General features: G+C 39.0%; 2 protein-coding genes, 1 long non-coding RNA gene and 1 other non-coding gene across 4 annotated transcripts; 1 reads left to right on the top strand and 3 right to left on the bottom strand.

The window, feature by feature from the left end:
- Positions 1-9908: 9908 nt before the first annotated feature.
- Positions 9909-11255, bottom strand: LOC112730632 (uncharacterized). Its single transcript, XM_025780699.1, has one exon. It carries the CDS (start codon positions 11253-11255, stop codon positions 9909-9911), a length of 1347 nt encoding a protein of 448 aa, XP_025636484.1.
- Positions 11256-11957: 702 nt separating this feature from the next.
- LOC140176889 (uncharacterized) lies at positions 11958-12893 on the bottom strand. Its single transcript, XM_072208449.1, has one exon. The coding sequence runs from the start codon at positions 12891-12893 to the stop codon at positions 11958-11960; it is 936 nt and encodes a 311-aa protein (XP_072064550.1).
- A 5531-nt stretch (positions 12894-18424) lies between these two features.
- LOC112728491 (uncharacterized) lies at positions 18425-21086 on the top strand. The gene is made up of 3 exons (XR_003166260.3): positions 18425-19049; positions 19838-20052; positions 20405-21086. It is a non-coding gene; the product is annotated as an uncharacterized protein (transcript).
- A 156-nt stretch (positions 21087-21242) lies between these two features.
- Positions 21243-22690, bottom strand: LOC140177380 (uncharacterized). The gene is made up of 2 exons (XR_011869228.1): positions 22148-22690; positions 21243-21565 (listed from the first exon to the last, which is right to left on the bottom strand). It is a non-coding gene; the product is annotated as an uncharacterized lncRNA (long non-coding RNA).
- Between the last annotated feature and the right edge of the window lie 788 nt (positions 22691-23478).

A 23478-nucleotide genomic window follows, 5' to 3' on the forward strand; every position in this document is an offset into this window, starting at 1 on the left:
CGACCATATGGTTGTTTGCTGTGTTTAATATATTTGAAGCAACTTGGGTGTTGATTCTGTTGGTGGATGTGGAGTGAAATAAACAATTGTTTCTTTTTCCTCAACATGCAACTTGCAAACCTTGTACCCCTTAGAAACCAGGAATAAAATCATTAATCTCTATAACTGTTGGAGATCGCTTTTCTTATGAATCCTATATCTTGAAACAGTATCTCTATAGAGCCTGAGGAACCGAAAAAGAGAAAAGAAAAAGGAAATGATGCGGTGATGAAGGGCCCAAAATTGTGGCAATGGCGTTTAAAAATGGGAAAGAAAAGAGAAGAAAAAGGAGTGAGGGTGCCTGGTCTGGTAACAGCAGTGGTAGCGGTCAGGTGTGGTGAGAGCTGCTTTTCATTGAATGTTAATCGAGGAGACTCTCTCCTCGACTGGTGAGCCACGTGATAGATTCGCTCACATTGGATTGTGTCCACTCCACACACTTTACCCTTTTTTCATTTTTTAAGTTTATGTAGAATATACTAAACATGAAACTCTTCTCTTCTTTTCTAATCAGTAACCACCAAACGTTCTTAATATTTTTAGGCTATTCTTTAAGGAGTAAACACGAGAGGTTCCTTTCTTTTTGAATTGTGAAATTTAATTATTTGTTACTTTAAAGTTTAAACATGTTAAATAATGGACCTAGTATATTTCTTAGTAATTTCCTAGTTTGATTTACTGAATTTGTATTAAATATTTGAAAGTTTATACAAGGTATTTATATTCCCTTTAATTTGATCATTAAAATAATAAAATCAAGCAGCATTCAAGCAGTGCCGGAACTACACCGCAAAACCTTGTGGAATGGGCGATTTTGTGCTGGTGCGTTTGGAAAGCTAGGAACCGCTTCATCTTCGACCAAGAGTCTTCACTGCCGGAGCAAATTCTGGAGATCAGTCGCAAGCTCACCAATGAACTTCACCCAAATCCCTAGCTCTTGAGCACTTTTCCTTTCTTAGCTTCACTCCATTTAATTTCTAAATGTTTAACTCGGTTGTGAGGTAGTGTTGGAGACCCCTTTTTTCTTGTATTGAAGTGTTAGATATGGACAATTTCTACTTTATCCTTAATGAATAAAAAAAACAATAATAGTAGAATCAAACTTCAAATTTACAATTGCACCCAGTCTTTTTTACTTATTTATTTATTTTCACTGGTAGGTGTTAGCACATATTGCATACTCATGATCATATTACAGTACAACCCAAATAAAAATGATACCGCCTCTACATGATTAAAAAAAGTTACAATGATGAATTTGCTCTCAAAGTTAAAAGTCACCGTCAGTAACATTTCGTCGGCTTTTTTTTTTTTTTCTTTTTTATATTTTGCATCATCATAGCATTGCTTTGCGAGTTTTGACATGGCCCAAAATTGAAGTTTCCAAATAATGCAGAGCCAAAATGATTCTTGAAATAAATAGGTCACACACCATTGATGATGATGATGATTGCTTCGATTCATCTTCAAGGACTAGAATTCTATGGTTCGCTGTTTTATCTTACTGGTTACTAGTGGCAAATAATATTCTCTCTGCACTTGTACACTGAAATACGGTGAAGAATAATTAAACCCGTCGTATCTTAGAAAAAAAAAACGAATTTACAGTTTTAGTAATATGAAATTATTGCAAAAAAATGATAATTATACTAATAATCATTTAATGAACTTGCTAATATCATTCAAATAATCATTTATATTAACATCTCTTCGCAATTGCTTGAAAGATGTAATTTATGTTACTTAATAATTAATTTGAGTTAATCTATTAGTTAGTTTATTAGTCTGTTTAAACAAGTATAAAAAATTCGAATTTCGTATTGTACATGCAGCATCTGATTTATTGGCCAAGAAAAAATCTTTAATGGAGATTATATTTACGATAAATTAATCTTTAATTTGACAAACTACAAGATAGTACCGTAAAAAACCAAAATAAAATTCATGTTACTTTAAAAGATCACATTTTTTATTGGATTATTTCATATTTCATGGTTCTTAAAGTATTTGTCACAGAGAAAATATTCTTGCATTAGTCCTTCATCAATATATGCATGATATGATGACATCATGGGCCTTGTTTTTCTTCACTCATCAATCGTCCTAATCAGTCAACATTCTCTGCATTGACAATCCTACATAATATTTTCGTCACAAACCACTTGTGGAATTTTACCACCTTACTAATAAAGCCTTGGTCACACTCATCATCAATATTCAATACTCTATACATAATATTTACGGATTCTCTTCCAGAGTTAAATAGAGGGTAAAGTACTAAATTAATTCTTTATATTTGGATCTAATTTTATTTTGGCTCCTAAAATTTAAAGTATTTTATTTAAATTCAAAAATATTTTATTTAACTTCAATATAGTCCTGTCATGAAATCAATATTAAATAATTAACGAAATTCAATTTTTAGATATAGAAAATTTATATAACAAAACTCTTCGCTTGTCGAGAGAAATTTTCGGCAATAGACGTGACGATTGCCTTGTCCTCATTGTCGCTGACGAATTTTCTCGTGAAAAGTGAGTTATTGACGATGTTCTCTATGTGCTTGGACTAAGGTTAATGGCTTGCAGTGATGCATCCGCTGCTGATTTGTGCCTCTCGAATTTGTACCTCTTCTTTAAGAAAGAATATTAAATTTTGGAAAAATAGTGATGTTAATTATTAATATTGACTTCACTGCAGAACTACACTAAAATAAAATGAAACTTTTTTTTAATTCAAATATAAACTTTAAATCTTAGGGATCAAAACAAGATTAGGCTCAAATATAAGGGACCAATTTAGTATTTTACCCTTAAATATAATACGAGATGTTACTACATCAAGATTATATCTTATTGTTTTTTTTTTAATACTTTTAATTAATGACAATATCATTTTTCTTTATACTTGGTGAATGCTATAACCCTAAGACCATTTCTAGTGTAGTGTAGTGTGCTAGTTTTTTCACCCTAAACAGTGGGATATATATAATGGGGTTTTAAATTTGAGACAAAAGGGTGCAAATACAAAAGAAATTTCGTGACTTCGTTCTTGGCTCTAATTATATCTCCCACCATCACAATATTTTCAATCTTAGTTCTCTCTTATAATAGGTTGCATGTTCAATATTTTAGATTGGGTTATTCACTTCTTAGACATGTATATAACGTTAATTAGTCAACTAATATTTACCAAATATAATGATTGTTCATTTTGAAACTTGTTTGCGTCTCTTATTAAGGCCATTTATGTTTAAATTAAAATTTCAGGATTTTATATAAACGTATATAGCAGCTAATTCAATTCAACCATGCTTCAAATCAACAGCAATATTATCATTCAATTAAATAAATAAGGTTTATAATATGCATATGTGTCTATGGGACCATCAAATGCAACAAAAGTAACTAATTATTGTTAGGAGGCAGATGATCTTCCATCAAACGTTCAATTTGAGTGAAGGCTTTAGCAAATCGGTGGCCCCTTTGACATTTGTGGCTGAAATCCGGCCTCTCGTTGCCTAGCCTTTCAAAATCAATGAAGACAACAACTACAGCAAGGTTGTCGTAGAATCCTTTTTATTTGGAGTAAGAACATGAAGTAGTTGATCATATGTGAAATTTGCCATCTTTATTATTGCTGCCTTCTGAGCTTCTTTAATAAGTCTCATTGCAATAATTTCATTTCTTAGATAGAATTTTGTGTATAGATATAATTTTTTTTTAAAATATGTATATATTAATTTGAATCTTCTAACATGGAAAAGAATGGAAAAATGACTAAATTTATTAAATACAAAAAGAGTACTAAAAAAGAGTATTGATAAAGTATTAAATTTTAACACATATATTTAAGTTTTTTTTTTTAATTATAGTAAAAAAATATTAAAATAATATAATTTATAAAGATATAAATTCATGTCTTTTTAAATAATTTTTATTTAAATATAATTTTAAATAATGTACTCAAAACAATATTTATTTTATTATAATTTATTTTAATATAAATTTATCAAATATAAATTATATTAACATTAACTCACTTTTTATTAAAATCAAATTTGTAAGATCAATTTAATATAAATTTCTATTTGCAAATTTTAATCCAAACACAATAAAAAAACGTAATTACATATGGCATACCTTGATGACTTAGCACCAATTTAATTCTCATCAACAAGAAGAATATTATGAAAGATAGATTACAAGAAGATTATCTTTTTAAGATTTTAATTCATACACTTAGTACGAAATTATAAAAGTTGCATAAACATACAAAAAGAAAAAGTATGTACTTATGATCATTGTTAGTACAATTCAATAAATATTTTTTAAAAAATTTTTTTATTTTTTTAAAAAATATATTTATTGAGTTATTACATCTTATATACAATGTACTTCCTATGTACTCCTACTAAAAAATTACAATGATAAACTTATATCTATTATTGATAAAAAAAATCTAGATACATGTATGAATGATCTGAATTGGATATACTTACATATGCACCAACAACACGGATCCATCCTTTTAGCTTGAAACCAACGAACAAAACAACTATTCCCAATGTTTGAAATGTATATGATTCTCCTTAATGGGGCACCGATTAAGCAGCTAGAGCCTCTGTTTACTATTTCCTGGAGTATGATTCCTTGTGTTTCTCGTCACAATTTCTTTGAACAGTTCTTCCATTGCATTGATAGATCAACCAAGGGTGTCATCCGTAAGATTCTTTTATTGGTCAATTTCGACTGCATGTTGTGAATTATACTAGATCAAAAATAGACGCATATTATATTATATATCTACTTAAATAGTAATTTTGCTTATTTATTTTTGTATTAAATTTAACAAGTCTGTACTTATCATCATTGTTAGTACAATTCAATAAATATTTTTTAAAAGGATTTTTCATTCTTTTAAAAAAATATATTTGTTGAGTTATTGCATCTTATATATCATATACTCCCTATGTACTCTTACTAAAAAAATTACAATAATAAACTTATATCTATTATTGATAAAAAAAATCTAGATAACATGTATGAATGATCTGAATTGGTTATACTTACATATGCACCAACAGCACGGATCCATCTTTTTGCTTGAAACCAATGACAAAATGGCTGTCACTGATGTTTGCAATGTGAAGGATTCTCCTGAATATGGCACCGATTAAGTAGCTAGAGCCTCTATTTACTATTCCCTGGAGTATGATACCGATTAAGTAGCTAGAGCCTCTGTTTACTATTCCCTGGAGTATGATTCTTTGTGTTCCTCGTTACAACTTCTTTGAACAGTTCCTCCATTGCATTGATAGATCTACCAAGGGTGTCATCCGTAAGATCTTTTTGTTGGTCAGTGTACAAGATGTCTCTGGTACGGGTTGAAGGGTGGATCGGGAACCTGCGAGCAAGACTGAAGCCGGGTCGCTTGGCTGGAGCAATGGGGGGAGGTACCTGCAAAGACACTCCAACGCTCAAATCAGAATAGATCTAAGAGGTGTAAGGTGTGTGGAATGAATGAATACCTGGAGGGACTTGGGTCCTTTATTTATAGGTGGTGATGAGTATTTTATCTTATCTTATCTTATCCGGTTAAGATAAGATGGACGAATGAATTTGAAAGTTGGTTAGGGGCTCAGGGCCGGTTTTAGGGCCTTTTGAGCGAGGTGCGGGTCGGGCCCGAGGTGCCGGGTTCGGGCGTAGTCCCGGGTCTGGGATCTGTGGTTAGGAGCCGTAACAGTTGCCCCCGCAGCGGGAGAGCAAGCGAGGTCGGTCTGTCGCTGGGAGATATTTGTATTCGAAAGTCGATTAGAAGTTCCAGAGGGCCGGTTTTAGGCCTTCCCTGATAGAGAGGCGGGTCGGGACCGAGGTGCCGGGTTTGGGTCCACATTGGGTCCGGGATTCATGGGCTGGATCCGTAACAGTTGGTTGCCCCCGCAGCGGGAGAGCGAGTGAGGTCGGTCTGGCGCTGGAAGGTGTGGTTTTTGACCGCGGGTTAGGTCTTTTTCCACGGGCGTTCGTTTGTTTCTTTGGAGGGAGATCGGTGTCTCGGCCTCGGCTTGCTTTTGGAGGGCTCGTCTAACCGTTTTGGTTTTGACGTGACTCTTCCGAGCCTACTGCGTCCGTTGCGTTCTTCGAGGCATGTTTTATTGGCTTCTTTTCCTGAGGGGGTATTTAATGCGAGGGGGCGTTTTCCTCTTTTGCCCCTACGATCCTATCCTTGCTTAGGGTTAGTTTGTGTCTTTTCACCCCTCCTTTTTGTAATCGTTTTTGCTTTTTAATTGAGTTCTCTTTTTCATTTTTTCTTTTTCGTTCTTCCTTCTGAAAAATCTTCTTTCTTCTCTGTGAAATTGTTCTCTTGGCGTTTGCTTGCTGCTCCTGCTATCAAAGCTTTTTCCCAGATTACCTTCTGCATTATCAGGTTGGCGTGCTTCGCTTTTTCTTCTTTTTGTTTTATGGTGTATCTGTTTGTTCTGTTTCTTCCATGCATTGCTCTGTTTATTTCCTTTGTTGCTTTCGTTTTTGGACCGTGTTTTGTGTTTTGGGAGGTAGTTTTCGAGTCTTTGGAGGGGCTGAGTGTGGTTGTGTTTGGTTAACAGTGGCGGTGCACCACCGTGTTGGATTAGCAGTAGTGGTAGGTTTTTGTTCTTGCTTTTGCGTAGGGTTGTTAGGCTGATGGTGGTGCTCCTCCGTGTTTTAGGTATGCATCGGCGGAGAAATGAGGGTGTTGGTGCTCCCGTAGCTCCCTCCAGGGGCGTCCCCGCTCGCTATACTTGGGTGACTAGCGACGTGTGGGGCGTTCCGTCACGGATGACGGAGGCCGATCTTCAACGCCTTCGTGATCAGGGGGCGATTTGTGGCGGCGGTGAGATGGAGCGGCAGTATGAGCTTGCCCTTCCAGATGTCGACGAGCGTGTTTGTTATTTAAATCTTCATTCGCCCACTGTTCCGGACTGGATGTGGGTTTACGAGTCGATGTTCACTCGGCTCGGCGTACGGTTTCCTTTCTCGCCGTTTGTTCAGGATTTGCTGAGTCGGTGTTCCGTGGCGCCGTCTCAGCTTCATCCGAATAGTTGGGCTGCTGTGCGGTCTTTTGAATTGGTGTGCCGGTATCTCGACCTTCCGGCTTCTGTTCCTGTTTTTCTTTTTCTCTTCTTATGCACTCTCTCGACTAAGGAAGGGAAGCATAAGAAGGGATATATGTCATTCCGTGCTCAGCCTCATCACCAAATTTTTGGGTTATTTGAGGATTCCTTTCATGGTTTCAAAAGGGAGTATTTTAAGGTGCGCCCTGTCTAGGGGCATCATCCGTTTTGGCTGTCGCCAGAGGGCGTACGCCGATTTCTGACATACTGGAATTTCCGTGCTGGCCCGTTGGTTCTGACTAAGTTCACCTATGATTGTTTGTCCCAGGAGGATAAGGATGTTGCCAACGTCTTGTGGCATTTGTTTGGCGAGCGTCCGTTGAACCCTCGGGATGTCATGGGGGATCCCGAGGCTTGTCGGGCGTATATTGGTGTGTGTCTTGTTCCTTTCCTGATTTTTTATGTTTTGTTTTTCCGGCTTTATAACTTGATTTTTCTTTGGTTTCTTTCAGTTGAGATGGCTGGTGGGCTGACTTCTCTGGCTAGGTTAAAGGCAGCGATGGGTCGGGAGGAGGGATCTTCGTCTCCTTCTACCCCTGTCTCCAATCCTGCCGTGGATTCTCAGCCGGTTTCTCAAGAGATGATTTCCTCGGGTGCGCGGGCCGACGCTCAAGTTTCTCCTGGTCCTGCGAACTCTCCTGAAGTCGTCATGGTGACGGCTGCTGATGCTTCTCGGGAGAGAAAAAGGCCTGAGGACCCGAGCAGCGAGACTTTCAAGGAGGAGGGTTTGGTGCCTAGTGTGATGGACCGTCGTTTTGATGCCCCGGGTTTTATCGATCAACACTTGATGCCTGGTACGGAGCCGTTTTTTGATGGTTGCGATGTTTCGTTCCAGGCCAAGTCGGTGTATCGTGCCCTCCTTTGGTCTGCTGTCATTGTTCGGAAGGCTGAGCCTGTGATGGCTCAAGTTGGTTTGTTGGATAAGAAACTCCGTCATTCGCAGGCCGAGATGGTTAAGCTGAAGGAGAAGCTTGAGGCTGCCGAGATTGCGAGGGAGAAGGCGGTGAAGTCTTCTGAGGAAGCCGGGGCAGAGATTCTCCGGCTTTCCGAGGTTGAGACTTCACTTCTTTCTCAACTGGGTGAGGAGCGGCAAAAGGCTTCTGATGCGGGTTCCCAGGCTGCCGTGCTTCTCGGTGAGTCGGAGGCTCTGAAGGCCGAGGTTGTTGCCTTGAAGAGGGAGAAAACGGAGTTGCTGGCTGATGCTAAGGATGCGATTACCGCTACTGAGGAGACGATGAAGGCACAAGCCCTGGTGTTGGCTCCGAGTGTGGATGTGTCCGTGATGGGGGCTTTCAAGACCGTTCGTGATGGCCAGATAGTCGACCTCGAGTAGCTTTATCTCTTGTAATTTTGAATTTTTGCTTTTAGACTTGGATTGTTTTTTGGATATTTTGGTTTGGCCGTGGGCCGTGTAACCGTGACCACGTGATTTTGGATTTCGTTTAATGAATTTTTCGGCCGTTCGGGTCTTTGTATAATCCGTTTTAAGGTTTTTTCGGCCGTTCGGGCCTTTGTATATTCCGTTTTAAGGTTCTTTCGGCCGTTCGGGCCTTTGTATATTCCGTTTTAAGCTATTCCGTTTGTGTTTTTATTTGTTCCCTCGGGCCGTCGTTTGGTCGGGTTTTTCGTGGATATCCGTGTGTTGGGCCTGGGGGGTGATCAGTCCACCGGTCGTGGCCGTGTTTTTGTGCCGTATTTGGGACACTTAGAAAAATAGAAATAGCTTTTAATGGAATTTTTATTGATGGTTGGGCCTCGTTAAAACCCTCCATCTTTGGGGGGAAAGAGTACCCGGGTTTGATACTTAAGAAAAAAAAATTTAAAATTTAAAATTCAAGAGTCATGGAACATAAATGAATAGAGGACAAGGGGGTGACCTAGTGAGGTTGGCCTAAGTGTAGTATCGCCGTAAATTGGCGGCGTTCCAGGTCCTTGGGATTTCATCGCCGTTAAGCCGTTCGAGTTTGTATGCTCCCTTTTCGATTACCGACTTGACTCTGTATGGTTCTTCCTAGTTGGGAGTGAGTTTCCCTTCTCCTGGGGTCGGGGAACCGATGTCGTTTCGTCGTAGGACAAGGTCGTCGGTTGCGAATTCTCGTCGGACGACGCCATGGTTGTATCTTAAGCTGATTCTCTATTTTAGGGCTAGCTCTTTGATATGAGCTATACTTCTTTCTTCGTCAATGAGGTCTCGTTCTGCTTCCTCGTCGTTACCGCCGACCGTTTTCCTGGGGCTTGGGTCTCGGATTTCTACTGGGATGACTGCCTCCACATCGTATGTTAATCGGAAGGGTGTTTCTCCTGTGGTCGTTTGCGGTGTGGTTCGGTATGACCATAGGACCGACCCGAGTTCGTCGGCCCACAGTCCTTTGGCTTCGTCGAGCCGCTTCTTGAGTCTTTTGACGATTATTTTGTTCGCGGATTCCACCTGTCCGTTTGTTTGGGGGTGTTCTACCGAGCTGAATCGGTGAGATACGCGTAGCCCTTCTAAGAATTCTCTGAATTTTTTGTCAGCAAATTGGGTTCCGTTGTCCGAGATAACGGTCTCGGGGATCCCAAATCGGGTGATGATATGTCGCCAGAGGAATTTTCGGCATTGGGTAGCCGTTATGGAGGCTAAGGGTTCGGCTTCGATCCATTTGGTGTAATAGTCTATGGCGACGATGAGATACCTGAGTTGGCCGGGTGCCGTAGGGAAGGGCCCGACGAGGTCGATACCTCAGGTGCCGAATGGCCGTTCTGCCGATATGATGCTGAGCTGGTGAGGGGCGGCTTGGTGGATATTGGCGTGCCTTTGGCATTTGTCGCAGCTTTTGACTATTTGTATGGAATCCCGGATAACTGTGGGCCAGAAGTAACCTGCCCGGATGACTTTTTGGGCCAATGTTTTGCCTCCGACGTGGTGGCCGCAGCAACCTTCGTGGATTTCGCGGAGTATGTACTCCGTGTTCTCGGGTTCGACGCATTTGAGCAGGGGTTGCGAGAATCCGCGTTTGTATAGCTGTCCTGCGATAATGGTATAGTTGGCGGCTTCCCTTTTTATTCGTTTTCCCTCTTTGGGGTCTGGTGGCAGTATTCCGTCGAGGAGGTATTGTAGGATAGGGTAGGTCCAAGATCCCTGCTTTGAGAATGTCAGATGAGCGTTGGTCGTTGTAGACACGGAGGGTGACTTAACGACTTCCTGGATTAGCGATTTGTTACCGTGTCCGGGTTTGGTACTGGCTAGCTTGGAAAGTAGATCTGCCCTGGCATTTCGTTCCCTAGGAACGTGCTGTATGGTAACGTGCTCGAATCCTTCTTTTAGTTTTTTTACCTTGGCGAGGTATTGTTGGAGTAGGGGATCTCGTGTCTGGTAGTCTCTGTTAATTTGGGAATTGACTACCTGTGAATCGGTATTTACTTCTAGGACCTTTGCTCCAACTTCCCGGGCTAAGGATAGGCCTACCAAGAGGGCCTCGTATTCTGCCTGGTTGTTTGAGACTGGGAATTCGTATCGTACTGACTGTTCGATCACGACTCCGTTTTGGCTTTCGTGAATGACTCCGGCGCCTCCGGAAGTGATGTTCGAGGAGCCGTCAACGTGTAGTTTCCATGATTCGGGGGTGGAGTCTCCTGGTGTCATTTCAGCGATAAAGTCGGCCATGGCTTGTGCTTTGATCGCATATCGGGGTTCAAACTTGATATCGAACTGGGATAGTTCGATGGACCATGCTATCATTCTGCCCGCTAGGTCGGGTTTTTGTAGTACCTGCTTGACCGCTTGGTCGGTTCGAACCGTCACGGAATGAGCCTGGAAGTATTGTCGTAGGCGCCGGGAGGCTGTAAGGAGTGCGTAAGCTAGCTTTTCTATGCGTGAGTAGCGAGCTTCCGCGTCCTGTAAGACTTTGCTTATGAAGTATATGGGTTTTTGATCTTTTTTCTCGTTTTCACGGATTAGTGCCGCTTCGAGTGCTTCCTCCGTTATGGAGAGGTATAGGTAGAGTGTTTCCCCTGTCTGGGGTTTGGCGAGGATTGGTGGTTCCGCTAGGGCTCTCTTGAAGTGTTGGAAAGCTTCTTCGCATTCCATCTCTCATTTGAAAGGGGCCCCTTTTTTCATTAGTTTGAAGAAGGGGATCGCCTTTTGAGCCGATGCCCCGAGAAAGCGTGATAACGCTGTCAATCGGCCGGTGAGCTTTTGGATGTCTTTAAGGTTTTTTGGGCTCTTCATTTCGAGGATGGTGCGGCATTTTTCCAGGTTTGCTTCAACTCCGCGTTGCGTGATCATGAAGCCGAGGAACTTCCCTGCCTCCATCCCGAAGGCACATTTTGCCGGGTCGAGTCTCATTTGGTGCTGTCGTAGGGTGTTCATTACGACCTTGAGGTCGTCGGTGAGTTGTTCGCCGGATTTGGTCTTGACGAGCATGTCGTCTATGTAGACTTCTAGCTTGCTTCCGGAAATATTTTGAAATATTTTGTTGACAAGTCTTTGATAGGTGGCTCCTGCGTTTTTCAGGCCGAAGGGCATTACTGTGTAGTAGTATGTCCCGTCGGGAGTGATGAACGCTGTTTTTTCTTCGTCTGGTCGGTGCATCGGGATCTGGTTGTAGCCGGAATACGCGTCCATGAAGCTGAGGTATCGGTGGCCGGATGCGGCATCTACTAACCCGTCGATGTTTGGTAAGGGAAATACGTCCTTTGGGCAGGCTTTGTTGAGGTCCGTGTAGTCGACGCACATTCGCCATTTCCCGTTATATTTTTTCACTAGTACGACGTTGGCTAGCCATGTCGTCTAGGGGAGTTCTCTGATGAAGTTAGCTTCGAGTAGGGCTTTAACTTGCATTTTTCCCTCGGCGGCTCGGTCTGATGACATTTTTCGTCTCCTTTGTGCCACTGGTTTAGCTTTGGGGTTCACGGCTAGCCGGTGGGACATTAGGTCGGGATTTATTCCCGGCATGTCTGCTGGTGTGAATGCGAACAGGTCTCTATTTCGTTTCAGGAGTTGGGAGACTTCTTCTTTGAGATCATATGGGCGGTTCCTATTAATGAAGGTGTATTCATCTTTGGTTGGCCCTATTTGTAGCTTTTCCATATCTCCTTCTGGTTCTGGCCTGGGTTGGCCGTCTTGTCGGGCGTCCAGATCGGCTAGGAATACCCCGGCCGCATCTCGGGATTTCTTCCTTAGGGCTAGGCTGGTGTTGTCGCATTTGGCTGTGACTTCTCGGTCCCCGTGGATGGTACCGACGGAGCCGTCGTTGGTTCTGAACTTCATAAGGAGGTATTTGGTAAAGATGACTGCGGAGAAGTCATTGATTGTTTTCCTTCCGATAATCACGTTATAGGCTGTGGAGTCTTTTAGGACTACGAATTCAGATAGGATTGTCTTCTTCTGGCTGCTCGTTCCTATGGCGATGGGAAGTGTGATTGAGCCATCTGGTTTGAGAAAGTTGTCTCCGAGTCCCGTGACGCCGTTGCGGTGTGTTTGGAGGTTATCGTTGTGGAGCCCAAGTTTATCGAAAGCTCCTCGGAAAAGAATGTTTGAGTCTGCCCCGGTGTCTACCAGTATCCTTCGCACCAGTCCTGTTCCGATTCTAGCCGAGATGACGAAAGGGGCGTCCTCGGCCGAGGTGCCGTGCTGGCAATCCTCTGGTAAGTAGGTTATCGTGTTGTCGGCCGCAACGGTTGGGGTTTGGTTTCTGACAGCCATTACTTTGAGATCTTTTTTCATCGTTAGTTTTGACTTATTTGATACGTCCTTGCCTGTGATGACGTTTACTATGATGGTCGGGTCTTCCTCCGGGCTTTTCCTGGGGGGTTGCTTTTGGGTTCTTGGGTTACGCCCTTCTCTCTCCGGCGACCTGTCTCTTTCCGCGCGTCTTGGTTCTATGATGATTTTGGTAAATTATGGGAGTTTGCCGTCTCGTATGGCTTGTTCGAGGGCGTCTTTAAGGTCAAAACAATCTTGTGTTTTGTGACCGTAACCCCGGTGGTAGTCGCAGTAGTGGGTTTTGTTGCCTCCCGTCCTTTCCTTGAGTTGTCGGGCTTTTGGAATGATGCCTCGATCTGCTATTTGGTGGTATATCTCGGTAATTGGTGCTGTCAGGGGCGTGTAATTAGAGAATTTTCCAATTCTTGGCGGTCGGCTTGTATTTGTCGGTCTGGGGTGGTCTCTTTGATTCTCTCTGGGTGGTGGGTTTTGGCGAGAAGCCGAGTTGCCGTGTTGGGTGTTGCCGTGTTGCCGTTTGTTGGCGGCGACGACCTGGCTGACTTCTTCGTCATTGATGTAATTTTTGGCGACATTCTGGATCTCGTACATGGTCCATACTGGTTTGGTGGTGAGGTGTTTGCGAAAATCTTCGTTCATGAGTCCGTTGGTAAGGCAAAGGCTTGCGACGGAATCCGTGAGTCCGTCGACCGTCACGCATTCGTCGTTGAAGCAGTCGAGGTATTTCCTTGTGAATTCTTCTTGTTTTTGCGTGATCCCCAGTAAGCTGATGGGGTGTTTGGCTTTAGTGATTCTGGTTGTGAATTAGGCCATGAATTTTCGTGTCACATCGTGAAAACTGGCTATGGATCCGTTTGGGAGGGCGTTGAATCATTTGATCGCCGGTCCTGCTAGGGTTACCGGGAAGGCTCTGCATCGGACCGCGTCGGCCGCTCCTTCCAGGTTCATTCTGGCCTCGAAGGCCGTTAGATGTTCCTGGGGATCTTTGGTTCCATCATACTTCATGTCGGTAGGTTTTTCGAAACCTTTGGGGAGTTTTGCTCTTAAGATTCTTTCTGTGAAGGGTGTAGCTCTCATTATTGTATGGTCGTTTCTCATGCGCTTGGTGTTTCGGTACCTCCGATCTTCGTCTGAGTAGTGTTGATGACTCGGATCTCGGGAAGCGCTGCGGTTGTGTTTTTTGTTGTATCGCCGTTCTGGCGATTTCTCGTGCCCGTGGTCGCGTGAGGCACTGCGACTGTCTCTTCTGTTGTGTCGTCGGGTTGGCGACCTACCGCGGCTAGACTTTGATCTGGAAGTTGCGTGGCTTCCGTGTTCGTTGTTGTATTTTTCTCTATTGGTCAATTTGCCTTTGAGTTCCTGGACCCGGAGGCAGAGATCCTGTATGATCTGTGCCGCTTTGTCCCTAGCTTTCTCAGGGTGTCGTTGGTCCGTGACGACGTGGTCGTTCGTGTGGTGGACAGTACTTGCTATTCTTGCTTGGTTTGTGACCTCCCGGTGTTCTGGGGTTGGGTTAAGCGGTCGGGAGTCATCCTGGCTTGAGGGGGTTTCCTCCAGGACGTCCCCCATCCGGCTCGGCTGGCGCAAGTTCCCCACAGACGGCGCCAATGTACAAGATGTCTCTAGTACGGGTTGAAGGGTGGATCGGGAACCTGCGAGCAAGGCTGAAGCCGGGTCGCTTGACTGGAGCAATGGGGGGAGGTATCTGCAAAGACACTCCGACGCTCAAGTCAGAATAGATCTAAGAAGTGTAAGGTGTGTGGAATGAATGAATACCTGGAGGGACTTGGGTCCTTTATTTATAGGTGGTGATGAGTATTTTATCTTATCTTATCTTATCCGATTAAGATAAGATGGACGAATGAATTCGAAAGTTGGTTAGGGGCTCAGGAGGGCTGGTTTTAGGGCCTTTTGAGCGAGGTGCGGGTCGGGCCCGAGGTGCCGGGTTCGGGCGTAGTCCCGGGTCTGGGATCTGTGGTTCGGACCCGTAACAGTCAGCTTCTGTAACATTCTAACTTTTTAAATCAAGTCATTTTTTTAATAACTAATTAATTAATTAAAATGATAATGATTTAAGATTTGAATTTAAAATTTAAACATATGAAAGCACTAGTGGTAGTAAATCTCTAACCGACAGTAAATAACCTTTTAAAACATAGTCATAACTAATTCTACATTTATTAGATTTGAATGATATTTTGTTATATGAAAAGATAAGAATACTAGCTCTATTCCTTAAGTTCAGTATAAAATCAAATTCAAATTAAATTAGGTAGATAAATCGGTTACAAGTTCAGAGTAGAAAATCGCGATCTTATCAGCTAGCCTGATTTACTAATAGTATTTTAGAAATATCTCAAGCTGTAGTTATCCGATTTACTTCGTTTAAGATTTGTTTTAAATCTAATTCAATTATCTATAAATTTTTCTCTAATAGCTAATTCCAAATTACAAACGTAGAAAAAGTTATAGGGCTCACAAAGTGACGATCTAGATTGAAGATTTCACCTAAATGCCTCCTAACATAATCTGCACATACCTGAGAGCTATTTGATCATTCCTTTCTCATTCTATTCCCTTTTTCTATACAAAAAATTCTAGTATACACAAATTCTAGCCATGAAACAAGTCTCTCTTTACTAACAAACCGCATCTATTTGCATCGGAATACCTAGCAGAACTTCACTCGAGGTAGGGGTTTTGTGATAATTTTTATATGTCATATCTTAAATGTTTTTGAATATATATGTTAGCATTGCACGTCATGATATAATGTTTCTTTTCTCCATACCCATTATGCATTATAATAACAATCTTATGTGCATTAAAGAACTGAGGGAATGATCCTTCGGTAAGGGAAGGTGACCCCCAAAGACAAGATAATCGAGATGATCCTTCGGTAAGGGAAGGTGATCAACAAACTTTTGGGAACCTTCGGTAAGGGAAGGAGACTCCCATCAATTTTATATAATAAGATATCTTTGTTGATATAACTCTTTTCTTGTGTATGTCTAAATAACCTTGATTGTAAATTGAACTGAGGGAATGATCCTTCGGTAAGGGAAGGTGACCCCAGAGACAAGATATCGATATGATCCTTCGGTAAGGGAAGGTGATCGATTGAGATGATCCTTCGGTAAGGGAAGGTGATCGCCAAAACGTTTGGGATAAGAACCTTCGGTAAGGGAAGGGGACTCCCACCTTTTATACCGGTTTGAGCTCAATACATTCCATAAAAGCTACGAGAAAAAGTAATGAAAAGTGCAATGAAAAGTGTGATCATGATTGTTCTTCTTTATCTTTTTTTAATTTATGATTATGTTTATTATTGCATTTAAAGATTCTTCTTTTTTTCAAAGTTCCTTTTTGTACGATGTGTGATATTGTTTAAGATCTTTATTTTATTCAGATCTATTCTGTTTGACTTATCTATAGCAATGTTACTATTCTTCTCTTATTTATTATTTATTTCGTCTTGCTTTATGGCCTATGAGAATAGCATACCAAGGTTTATGAGTTACCTTTATATGTTTTAACGCTATAGGCATTTTGTATGCATCACACATGTCATAACATAAGTAAATAAGAAGCATATAAAAGTCACACCACTCCAACTAACAAGGGTTTTTGAAAATAATAATTGGACAACATTGCATTATCACTGTTTTTATTTTAAAACTCGGAGTGGTTGGGGATGGATACGATGACACCATATAGATAAACTACTGAGAAACTTTTGTTTCTCACCCCTCTCTCCATACCATCTTCAGGAACGATGCAATACGAAGCAATACAGTTGAGGTGAAAAGACAAGTGCACTAGTGGGAGCAAGCTATCGAGGACGTAGATAAAAAACATTAAACGTTTACCTTAAGAAGGAAGAATATGCAATTGTTTTAGCCATAGTTAAACAAATTAAGAGAATTAGGATTTCCTATATGTCTTGTTTTATCCTTATTAACTGATTGCAATTGTAACTATTATGTTTCCTTTTTTATTTGGTATAAGTAAAGCTTGTCATTGTTGTACCTTCATAGTTTAGCACACCGATTTTTCATGTTAGTATTTTCAAATCCACTTATATTTTTCAACTAATAACTATTCTAATAAAAACTAATTATTTAATATTTTTATCTATAAATTATTTTATATAAATATTTCACATTTGTTTTAAAAAAAAATTTTCACAAGGTTTTGAATATCAGCTACTAAATATAATCCAAATAAAGCTTAACTCAGTCTAAAAGTATTAGGGTGTTACAACTTCGACCGCATATTGTGAATTATACTAGATCAAAAATAGAGGCATATTATATTATATATCTACTTAAATAGTAATTTTACTTATTTATTTTTGTATTAAATTTAACAAGTCTGTATTATTAGTACTCTTTATTAAGTTTTGTTTTTTTATTTATTTTTCTTATTCATAGCATAAATATTTTTGTTTAGAGTTTTGTATGTTCACTAATATTTATTGTTGTATTTTTTTAATAGAATTTTCTGTAGTCAACATTCATCAATTTTTTTAATCATTTTTATTCATATATTTTTTTATAAAATTTTATTTTTTTATTTGATTTTGTATAATTTTTGCTATACATTCTTAAGTTAGTATATATTTTATTTACTATTGTTAATTTTTATAATTTAAATGATTTATTCTATTAAAAAGATCTTATTAAATATAATAAGAGTACTAAAAAAGAGTATTGATAAAATACTCAATTTTAACACATATATTTAAATTTTGTTAAAAAAAAATTATAGTCCAAGAAGGTTAAAATAATATAATTTCGAATGATATAAATTCATGTCTTCTTTAATAATTTTTATTTAAATGTAATTTTAAATAATGTATTCCAAACAACTTTTATTTTATTATAATTTATTTTAATATAAGATTATTAAACATAAATCACGTTAACATCAATTCACTTTTTATTAAAATTAAGTTTATAAAATTAATTTGATATAAATTTTCGTTCCCCAATTTTAATCCAAACATATACTTTGAGGTCTTGGGATGAATTCGAAAAAAAAAAAAGAACGAGAATTTTAAAGAGAAAAAATAGAAATCATTTTAACAAAAACTTATAACAACTCCATGTAACAGATAATGTAAAAACAAAAAAACAACACATCCTATAACTTAATACATATATAGTATTTAATTAATTTTTTTTTGTGTTTGCTACGGTACGATGATAAATTCATACGTACCGATACGTTTAAAATATGGACAAATAACAATAAGACATGTGGAATTTATTTTCCACGTCAGCATTTATTTTTTTTTTAAATATATTATATATCATCACTTTTACTAAAATATTCTTTTAATTAAATAAAAATAAAAAATATTTATTTATTTAATTTTATAAAAAGACTTAAACATTCTTCCTTTATTTGATTAGACAAAAATACCCTTTTAAATTAATCAAATTTTAGAATTCAATTAATTCTAATTTTATAGTTTTAAATAATTGAAACAACAAAACAAAAATATATTAAAAAAATAAAAAATCAAAATTGTTCTTCATCTGCTTTAAACATATTAAAAAAACAAAAAACTAAAATTGTTGTTCATCTGGATTCAGAAACCTTCTCGTCTCTATGCTCCTCGATCTCTCTCATCGTTTTGGATTAAACTGTCATTTTGGTCCCGGATGACCTTCCTTCCCCTTATCTTCAGTCTTCATTCTAAATCCCTATCTTAACAGCTTCTCCCCAAATCAAAAAAGGAAGTTGAAATAGGAAACCCTAGCTTCTCCACCACCACCGCAAGGAATGCCGCCGTCCGTCGCTCTCAGGCACTACCATCGTCGTCTGGTCGTCCATGCTTCTTCCTCCTTCAAGAATCGCAGCTTCTTCTTCCTCGAGCTCGGCGCGTCAGTTCCTGATATTCATCTGCTCCATCGCGCTCCTGCCGCCGTCCGTCGGACGCTCAGTCACCATCGTCTTCGTCTGGTCGTCGCAGATTCTTCCAACCCACCACCGTCTTCTGAGTTGTGTTCGTCGCCTGGCCTCTGTCTCCATCACGATTCTGCCCCTCTCTTCTCAGACTGCTCAGAAGAAAAACCCATCTCCATTCCAGTTTCCTTCCTTCGAGTTCAGAGAGCAGAAGCTCAACCAAGAAAAAAACCTTAGACTTCGACGGTCAGTTCACTGCTAACTTCTTCTGCGTTTTTTATTTATGCCATGTTCAATGATTATTTGATTACTAATGAGCTCTAGTTCTGCTGTGTTGCTATTTTTGTGTGTTGTGATATTTTTTTGAATGATCTTCTGCTGTGGTGCTGTTTTGTGTGTTGCTGTGTTGCTTTTTTATGTGTTCTTTTTTTTTTTATTGACATGCATCTGAGTGATATCACCACTGTAACTTAACTACTTGCTCTGTTGATGTGCTTTTGATTTCTGAATGTCATGCCACTTGTTATGTTGCATAATCTGATTTAAACGCTTTTGATTCTCTTTGGTTCTTTTCGGAGGCCAAATCTGTGCATTTTTACAGTTTTGAAATACCTTGGACTGTTCTGTTGTTTTGTCCTGCCTTGTCTTGTTTGTGTAGTGCTAGTGACTTTGCCTTATTATACTAATGAAGAGAAGAATTTCCTGGTGTGCATGTGGACATTGGTGAGCTATCAGATTTATATCATGTGAAATCCAAGAAGTCGTAGAGATAGTTTACAGAAATATGAGCTGTAGTTATAAAACAAGACTTGGTAGGATGCCAATTATAACTACCATTTTCTTTTGCTGTATTTTTTCTCTTCATTTTGCTGGACTTGTGGCTCTGGTAATGTTATTGCTTAGGACTGCAACATCAATGACAAGCTGGAATTTGTTATAGTTGTGCATTTAGTAATAATTGTGAAGACCGTTGATTGCTGGGGCTAAAGTGTGTTGTTTATTGTCTGATATATACTGATATTTACATTATGCAGGCGTACAAGGAGTGGATTCTTAAGACAATTGAAGATACCTGGAATCTTTTCCATCACAAATTCACTGCTCTTTGGGATGAGCACAGACATGGTGCGGGTGAGGCATATCTTCCAGCTATATAATATAATCCTGAGGTTCAGCTGCTTGTACAGAAGAAATACATGACAGATTTGTTTCATGATAGTCTTGGGTTTGGTGCTGCCAAAATGATAAGGTGAAATTGCTGATCATCATTTTTAACCAGAATGCTATATGTTTAATGGGACTTATTTTGTTAGTTAGATATAAAACTATTTGAGAACTTATGCTTAAATTGGGCAATTGACTTGATCAGACTCTTTTTGACCAAAATGGCGACAATTTTGATTGTAGTTTGCATTCTTCCTATAAACAATATGGAATGGTAATATTAGAATGTGTCTTTTGCATGACTCTAGTCTAAAGTGCTCGTGTGAGGAAACATATTAGGTATAAAATTCAGTGACAATGTTGGAATTGCTCTCTACTTTCTAATGTGTATATAATCATTTACACTGATGTTTACTTGAGGAACTTGTGATTCACAGTTTAGTCCCTACAATGTTCTGAAAGAAGGCATATACACTTATTGGGCTCCAGAGGTGTATCAATCAAGGTGGATATTGTACATAGATCTTCAAGAACTAGTATCCTTTAATTTTCTGCAACTACAAGAGCCTATTCAAATGGGACAAAGAGTGAGTGAGTTTCACCTCGAGGCATTGCAACAAGATGATGTATGGAAGAGAGTTACAAATGGCACCACAATTGGATATCAGAGGCTTTTGCTGTTTCCAAAAGTAAAATCTCAGCATTTGAAGCTTTTTATTGACAAGTCTAGAGCTGATCCACTGATATCATACTTGGGGATCTACATGGATCCAGTTACCATTTGGAGCAGCATATATGATGATACAGTATTAACAAGCCATTTCAATGCCACTCAAGTTATTCATGTTATCACACAAGACAACTCTCATACTGCTACTTAAACACCTACAATGTAAACTTGCTCAGTTATTTTTCTTGTAGTTGTATGTTACACGGAAATAGAAGAAAATTTTTTGCTCATTTATGTATGTGTGAATTGGTATCTGTTTTTCTCCCCATGTATTTTGTAGAATCTTGTAGAGGACTCGTCTCTCAATAAGGAGAGCACTAATCTGTGCAAATTGCTGTGTAATTTACTTTCATAGTATCAAGAACAAATCTTCCAATTTCCAATGGTCATTAACTTGCACGCATTGGCCTTCAAAATTCCTAAGATAATTTTTTTTTGTTGACATGTTTATTAATAAATCAAAGAAATTAATAAGTTCACCAATATGTATAAACTAAAACTTCAGTAAATTAAAAAATGGAGAAAAATGGGGACACCTTGTTCTTGCCACAGAGAAGGAGAAAAAAATTTGTATTCCATACAACAAAAATGGTAGCATACAAACAAGGAAATTTTTTTTCCATTATTTGTTACCTAAAAGTACAAGGGACTGGCCCCAGAGAATTAAATGGCACCAGGGTCAAGCACCAAAAATGAACTGTAAAGAATAGAGTAAAACAAAAACAAGGTTGGGAAAAAAGAAAAAGAAAAACCACTGACATGCAACACACTTTTTTTTTGTGCTTGTCAGAATCTCTCAAAATTATTCTAGCCATATCAGCCATCTGAGGTGCACTTGAAAGGATTCATTTCCATTCTGAGTCCAGTCCTGAAAATGAGACATATTTCCTCAGTTATGAACAACAGCACTATCAATGGTTTGAAATAGTTCAAATTTTGAGCATATGTTCAGAAAAATACAAGGAAGCAATCAGCTTCACTAGTCTTGGCTACCAAATTCTTTAACATATGTAAGTTCCTTTAATGTTTGTCTCACAAGTGAGAAAGCAAGCATCTATCTACCTGTAGCCGAATATCTATCCCCAGATTAATAAAGGGCATTATAAACTAGAAAATCAAATTGTAGAAAAATTTTAACATGATTTTAGAAAATAGCAGAACAAAAGAAAATAAATTTTGAACCCCATCATGAACACTAATACACCAAAATGCAGATGGTGCATGAAGACACAAGCGAAAAAGGGCCAGTTTTTGAAAGGAGAAGTTGAATGGAAAATTGAACCATGCAGCAAATTCCTAGTGGTGCTAAATAAATAATGAAAAAAAATCAAATGTAAATTAAAAAAAGGGATTTTCGCACTCATAAGTAATATAAGTCTAACTAGAAAAGCACACTCTAGGTAAGGGAAAATATTGAGACGCATTAGGAGAAAGCGTACACGCATGTCACCTTAGATAACCATTCCCATTGGTAGCAGAAAACATTGATGTCCTCTCTCTCCCGGATGTTAAAAAATCTTGCATCCTCTCTGTCCAGTCAGAATTTATTCTGCAAGCAAAATCTGCTACCTCCCTGCATCATCAAAGGTTACCATGCACATGAGCTGGGAGAAAACACGCATCTTTGAAAACATACTAGCATAATCACCACACAAAAATCTTTTACTCAAAATCAGCCAGGGAAAACATGGAAGGAAAATGGAGTGTTGAAAACATAGCCACTACTACTACTAAGGCTTAGCTCAAGTGGTGCTCAAATCAAATGGAAAAAAAAAGGAAGAAACATGAGGGAACTAAATGCTAGGAGAATGGAATAGGCATAATGAACTAAACTTTTTTTTTTATTAAAATTATTGGTCAATCAAATTCTATGAAACCTAAGAGCTATTAGTGCATAAGAATGTTAAAACAGTTTTTAAAACTTAAAAAAATTATAATAAAGTTTTCCAGAGAGAGAAGACAAGAATTCAACCATTCTTACAATGGCACCACTGAAGGATATCCTTAAATATGTTGGCTGGTTTATAGCTTTAGTAGTTGTATAGTTGTATTGTTTCTAGGGAATATAATAAAGCGACCAATTTTTTAGATCAGCAACATAATAGATATGTCACAAAATTTGATACCTTCTATCTACCAATATGCAACAATACAAAGGCTATGGGATCAAAGGCATACAGATCACTACGACTTAGTGAGGAATATGAAAAAGAAATTCCTAAAGTGGATCACAAGATTTACATCCTTAATCATCACAGGACCAACCTCAGAGAGAAGGTCCAAGCATGGTGGTAGAATCTCTTTGGAAGTGTAACAACCCCGGTTTTCGAGTATGCGAGATCTATTCTGAAAGTACGAATTTCTCCGGAAGATCAGTGAGGGGAAAACCTTTGATATATCATCAAGTATCTCAATCCTCATTGTCATTATGTCATCTTTAAGTTAGAACCTTTTCCGAGACAAGCTCGATAATGCAATCACGAGGAATCTAGTTTTTGAACCGTATCGGTTAGGAGTTTTAATTCGATTTTTCGTAAATAATCTCAGTTTGACAAACCGGACTCGATTTATGAGAGGAGAGAGATAATAGGATGATATTATCATTATATGAGTATTAGAAGCCTCTTGAATGATATTATAAGGTTACCTGATCAGTTTTAGTTAAAAACAGAAAACCGGTTTAACCGGGTTCACAATTTACTGGTGCAGCTTAGCACCAGCACTCCCTGATGACTTTAGCAATGCTAAGGCCTCATTATTCATGTTTCATTCTCATAATAA

The sequence above is a fragment of the Arachis hypogaea genome, chromosome 12 (genome assembly GCF_003086295.3).
Source record: "Arachis hypogaea cultivar Tifrunner chromosome 12, arahy.Tifrunner.gnm2.J5K5, whole genome shotgun sequence".
Classification (NCBI taxonomy): Eukaryota; Viridiplantae; Streptophyta; class Magnoliopsida; order Fabales; family Fabaceae; genus Arachis; species Arachis hypogaea.

What these genes read in the sequence shown, in the direction of transcription:
- LOC112730632 (XM_025780699.1), bottom strand. Translation starts at nt 11,255, where the DNA reads ATGGAATGCGAAGAAGCTTTCCAACACTTCAAGAGAGCCCTAGCGGAA.
- LOC140176889 (XM_072208449.1), bottom strand. Translation starts at nt 12,893, where the DNA reads ATGAAAAAAGATCTCAAAGTAATGGCTGTCAGAAACCAAACCCCAACC.